This window comes from Palaemon carinicauda, chromosome 45 (genome assembly GCF_036898095.1).
Source record: "Palaemon carinicauda isolate YSFRI2023 chromosome 45, ASM3689809v2, whole genome shotgun sequence".
In the NCBI taxonomy this organism is placed as follows: Eukaryota; Metazoa; Arthropoda; class Malacostraca; order Decapoda; family Palaemonidae; genus Palaemon; species Palaemon carinicauda.
In genome coordinates this window covers 10638194-10644193 of record NC_090769.1, presented here as the reverse complement: position 1 = coordinate 10644193, position 6000 = coordinate 10638194, and the positions used below count along the sequence as shown (strand labels likewise).

The 6000-nt window shown below is 36.6% G+C and overlaps 1 protein-coding gene across 1 annotated transcript in view; it reads left to right on the top strand.

The window, feature by feature from the left end:
- Positions 1-557: 557 nt before the first annotated feature.
- Positions 558-6000, top strand: part of Urod (uroporphyrinogen decarboxylase) — a 35184-nt gene continuing 29741 nt past the window's right edge. The window contains exon 1 of the mRNA XM_068367487.1: positions 558-709. Within this exon, the coding sequence (XP_068223588.1) occupies positions 698-709 (12 nt within the window). The 5' untranslated portion in view covers positions 558-697. The remainder of the gene's footprint in view (positions 710-6000) is intronic.

Here is a 6000-nt window from a genome sequence, read left to right as displayed (position 1 = left end):
CATTCATTTCTTTATATATCTAAACTGGAAGATCGTTGTAAGTTCTAGTCGTATTCCATTTAAAAAGCCACTTTTAGTGTCTTCTTTCGTATAACTATAAGATTTACAAATACAAAGTATTAAGGTTCCATCTTTAATTTTAGTTTTATCATTTAACAAAGAAGTTTTAATTAGATACATCTCCAAATATTTAAACATTACTATAAGAAGTAAAACAAAACTTCAGTAAACTCGGCCAATTTGGAATGTAAAATGATGTATGTATAAATTCAACTAGAAAGACTGAAAAAGTTATTTTACTCCCGACTGTATTGATTTTTTATTTTTTTTTTTTATACAAAAGATACACCAATCTATGTGTGCCCCTAAAATATAGGAGATTAGATAATGTAATCTGGAAACAGAAATCACAATGATAATCGAAACTCTTTAAAGACTAACATTTACCACCAGTTATATTTATAATAAATATTAAGCCACTGAATGTTTCTTTTTTTCTTATATTCTATGCATTATTTTTTTTCATAGGCGCCTCCCTAAGTGACGTCATCAAACACAAGAGCAAGAAGAAGAGTTTGTTTTGGTTTGTGATTTGGTACATCATTCTTGCTTATGTATTAGTCAATACAGTCTACAGACGGTAGTAACTTGTGTAGCCGGTTAAAGATTTTAGTGAACCGTAACGTCCACCATAGCTATGAGTTGTAAGGTAAGATTTATGTCATGTGTATATAGAAAACGCTCTGTACTTTATCTTAAGTGACAGTTTGATATATATTCTAAGACAAGATAAAGTAGCAGGCTATGGAAGGCTGTGCTGGACAGTCAATTATTATTATTACAGGCCAAGCGATAAAATTATAGAATGATGCAACAAACCGTTGTGGAAAATAAGACTGGTGTTTTAAGTATTTTGTGGTGTTTTGAACGTTTTTGATAATGCTTCCTGGCGAAAATCCATAGATATTGAGTTATGGTGGGTTGACTTCCATAACTGAAAAGCTATGGCTTTACCTTAGGTATTATCATCAGTTACGTTCAAAACCCCTTAAAATATAGTGTACGTGTCTAATTGTACTGATGTCTAAATTTAAGATTTTAAAACTTTTCGTCAGTCATCGTCATAAAATACAGTCATCATAATAAAAAAGGGTATTACTGTGATCAAAACAGTAACAGTAATGGAACTGTCAAAACACTAGAGCATTTGTTTGCCAGGACTTCTGGACGCATAGAAAACGATGGTTTCCATCCAATGTTCTATGTAGTCATTCGTAAGTGTTCAATCATTGTATTAGAAATACCTCATTACCTAATTGAGCAAATGATTTACTGATTTTTACTCTGTCATATGCTCGCTTTGCTCGTGATTAAACATTATCTCACTGCTCCTATGTTCTGGCAAGAGGAACAAGTTTTACTACACGCGCTAGCCCTGTGGGTTAGTATATATCAATTATACAAACTTAAAGGGGTGAATTCACACTTTATAAAGGGGTGAGTTGTGCCTTCGCGCTCCAGCATCTGTTCGAACATGAACTTGGCTTCCTTTTCCAGTAATCAGACTAAATATATCAAACACACGTCTCTACCCTAACCTTTTATTACAGTATTAACATGGTTAATAAGATAAGAACTATGATTATATTGCATATTCCAGTATTGAAAATGAATAACAAAGGTCTAGAATATAAAACTTTGGGCCCATTATTGTGTTCAAACAAGTAACTTATGGCAGAGTCACCACCTATCAGTGTTTTAAGAAGGCTCTTATGATAGTGCTGACAAAAGGAGGAAAACGTGAGTTTTTTTTTTTTATTAATAAAAGCTGTTACTTCGTTAATAGATGTTTCCACCAGTATTATATGGGATTCAAAATAGTGTGCTTGCAAAGATCTATTCAATTATGTGAGTTTCATTGTCCTAACTAAAATTGCGCCATTCTATAATTGAACTGGCTGAGCTATAAGCCTAGTTGGAAAAGCAAGATGCTATAAGCCCAAGGTCTCCAACAGGGAAAAATAGCCCAGTGAGGAAAGGAAGCAAGGAACTGAATAGACAAGAGAGGTAATAAACATCAAAATGGAATATTTTAAGAACAGTAACAACATTAAATTAGATCTTTCATGTACGTATAAAGTATAAAAACTTCAAAAAACAAAAAGAAGCGCAATAAGAAAGAACAGCGTGCCCTAGTGTACACTCAAGGCCAAGGTACAGAGGTTATGGCACTACCCAAGACTTGAGAATGATTGTTTGATATTGGAGTGTCTTCCTAGAAGAGCTGCTTACCATAGCCAATGAGTCTCTTCTACCCTTGCCAAAATGAAAGTAACCACTGAAAAATTACAGTGCATTAGTTAACCTCTCGAGCAAAGAAGAATTTATTGGTAATCTCAGTGTTGTCAGGTATATGAGGACAGAGGAGAATGTGCAAAGAATAGGCCTGACTATTCGGTGTTTGTGTAGGCAAAGACAGAATGAGCCGTAACCAAAGAGAGGGATCCAATGTAATGCTGTCTGGCCAGTCAAAAGACCCAATAACTCTCTAGCAGTAGTAGGCTTAATTTAAAATGCTGCCATACTATGCTGATACTTAGCTTACTTTATGGTAATTTATAGGTTATTAGTTAGTTGCAACTACAACTGTATATGTAAAGTGCTGTAGAGGGTAGGTATACTCGACACAACGCGAATTTACGACAACACATTAAAAATCTCTCGACACTTATTTTTTCAAAATCACATTCTTATGTGTAATGTAGGTTGCAGACAAACACTCTTTTTATGCCTTTGTATATTGATGGCCAGGACCTCATGCGCTCATAGAAAATATTTAGCTTTGGCTGTCGTACTGCAAAACCCGTGTCCGTCGTACTGCAAAACCTCAACACAAGAGCACAACCTAACCTAACCTAAGTGTCTTGTCGTAGCATTGGTAAGTCAGTGGCCAAGTCCTTCCGCGTGCATAGAACATGTGAATTTTCTTCCCATTTTATTGTCATTTGTAAGACATGGCCGCTTTACTATAAAAACTGCGTCCATTGTTCTGCAAAATGTCTGCACAAAATTGCCACCTAACCTAACCTACAAGTCATGTCCATACCTAAAAGGTGGGTTAACGCTCCCTTAGACTGCCCCCCCCCCCCCCCCCCCCTCTTTCGTATTCTTAGCTTACACTTGTTTGATTCGTAACCCTTGCACTCCGAGCAAGATAACACAATCATATTTCATAAAGGAAAATATTTTACAAGTAATAAGAAAGTTTACACTTGTCCCAACGAAACTACATTCACCCCATAGGCTTTGCAACGGCTCCATTAATCGAAGTCACTTAAGTCGGAATTTTTGGGTCGTAATTTCTTTTCATCATATTTAATATGCATTCCCCAAAACAATGATAAAAATCAATATGAAAATTGTTGCGCAAGTTGTGGACCGTGAAATGAGATTCTTAAGATTATTTTTTGATTGGTTGAAGCTTTACAGTTCCACAAGGAACGTTTCTCATCTCCTTTATTGTATTGAAACGAGGCTTTATAAAATCATCTTGAATATTCTATAAAAGGAAAAACTGCTTCCAAGAAAAATCCCCATTTTATAAAAATAAGGAGTAAATTCAATACTGTACTCTATAGTCCATTTCTTTTAGCGATGCATATTTGCACCGACTCGCGGCGGTACCCTTTTAGCTCGGAAAAGTTTCCTGATCGCTGATTGGTTAGACTTATCTTGTCCAACCAATCAGCAATCCGGAAACTTTTCCGAGCTAAAAGGGCACCGCCGCGAGTCGGTGCAAATATGCATCGCTAAAAAAAATGGACTATAGGTAAAATTTGCAATCCATACAATATTTAATTAAATAGTAAAACAATTCACAAGTATCTTCGCATCTTGTGGGTTATATATAAGCATCTCCGACCCACCCTTGATGCTCCAATTACTTTATTTGAATTTTGGAAATATGGGATTCTGATCGGATAAAAAAAATGGCAATTTCCCAAGTCAAGTGGGTCTGATTGGGTGTTTCAAATTGCCGCGACCGCTGATCAGTCCAGTATTTCGCCGCTAAAGTGCTTTTGAATTGATCAAAACACCATTTACAGTGTATTCTTGGAACCACGATAACTAGAAACTACATGTCAGGGTTCAGAGCTTGTTCGACAAAATTCACGGCAATTGTGATTGTTTTCAAAATAGTTCTTTTTGTATCTGGTAAGTACTTAATTAGGATATTTATAATGTTCTGAACAGTTTTTTTTTTTTTCAATAAAAGTTTCCAATAGAGTTGAAAATAGGGGAGATATGGGGTATAGTCATCATCATACATATAGGTGGCCGCTATCATACATACACCCCATCGTGTCCTTACTTAACTACCTGCCGCTTAGAATGCCATATTCTTAGCTTACCGTGTGTTTCCTTCTCAACCTGTTTTACTCCTAGCAAGGTAACACAATCATATTTTGTAAAGGAAATTGATTTTTCAATATTAAACTTACCCGATAATCATGTAGCTGTCAACTCCGTTGCCCAACAGAATTCTATGGAGGGATACGCCAGCTATCACAATACTAGAAGGGGGTGTACTTACCAGCGCCACCTGTGGCCAGGTACTCAAGTACTTCTTGTTGACACCTCCTCAATTATTCCTCTGTCGTGCTTCCGGCAAGACGTTCTGGGATACGCTTATGTTCTTGGAGTATTTTCACGCCTTTGGTGAAGTATTTCTCTTTGATTTCGGCTGTCGCTTTACTGGACACTTCTATATTAGCTTAGTTAGCTTTTGGAATTAATTTGATTAATTATGGTGACGAAGAGAGTATGAACTCTCTTTCACCTTTAAATGGCCGACCCTTCCCTTAGACGGAAGTGTTGGTGTCTAAGAGAGTATAGACTCTCTTTCTTAATTCTGCTTAACAAAAGTTATAGTTTTATTTTATATCTCTCCGCCTCTTATAGGCCTCTTCGATTAACTTCCTTTTATTATAAACTTATTAAAATTAATTTTTATATTTGTTTATATTCGACCTTCCTAATAGTAGGCGGTCTTTTCTTGGTACCGAAGTTAATTTACATTGAGCCCGTCATTTTGGTTTTACCTGTTAACATATTATGCTATTTTAATGTCTTTGAAAGAATTTCTTTGATAGTCTCGTACTGTTTTCAAAGTTGAACTAACGTTTTGTTTTGTCTCTGCAGTTGTTGACGTTCAGAACGTTCAACTTGCGCTCTATCGTTACGATAGAGAAAGAATTTTCACGGTTTCACGTTGCAGTAAGAGTAACCGTGTCTAGCGTTTTGTTCATTCTTTCTTAACTTAATGGTTTTAATCCTAATAAAGGAACTTTTCATTTTGGGAAATATTTCAGTTTTTTCCTTTAACAATAATATGTTTTAACGATATATATGATTGGGCTCTTCTCTCAGGTTCTAAGTCAAGAGAGAGAGAGAGAGAGAGAGATAGAGACGGAGGGAGAAAGAGGAGGATAAACGTTTCATTCAAGCGAGTAACGTTGTTATCGTTTTTGCTCTTCTCCCTAGTCTCTTTAGGGGAAGAAGGTAAACGTTTCTAGAGTGATCTAGTGTTTAGTCTCTTTCCAGCCACTGAATTATTTATCTTTCATTAGATTTTTCTGTTACATTGTAATTCTTTTTTCGCAATTACTAACTTTTGAGAAAGGATAGAATTGCGTGTTTCAGGTACAAACCACTTAAAGTTTCGAGTTCAGTGAAATAAGTGCAAACAGAAAATCAAAGTGATAAGTGATTAGCGCAAAGTGTGTCAGTGTTGTGCGTGAGGGTACTTCTGTGCGCGCCAGTCGTCCTCCCAGTCCGGGACCTCTTGCAAGCTCCCAAGCCCAGGGGAGAAGCAATGTCGAAGGGCAGAAGGGTTCAGCAGGCCTTGATCGGCGCACAGAAGTATCCTCGGTGGTTGTGGGCGTGTCTTACCGAGACCGTCACTCCCACCCGCAGACGATTGAGCCCTTATTTTGCTCG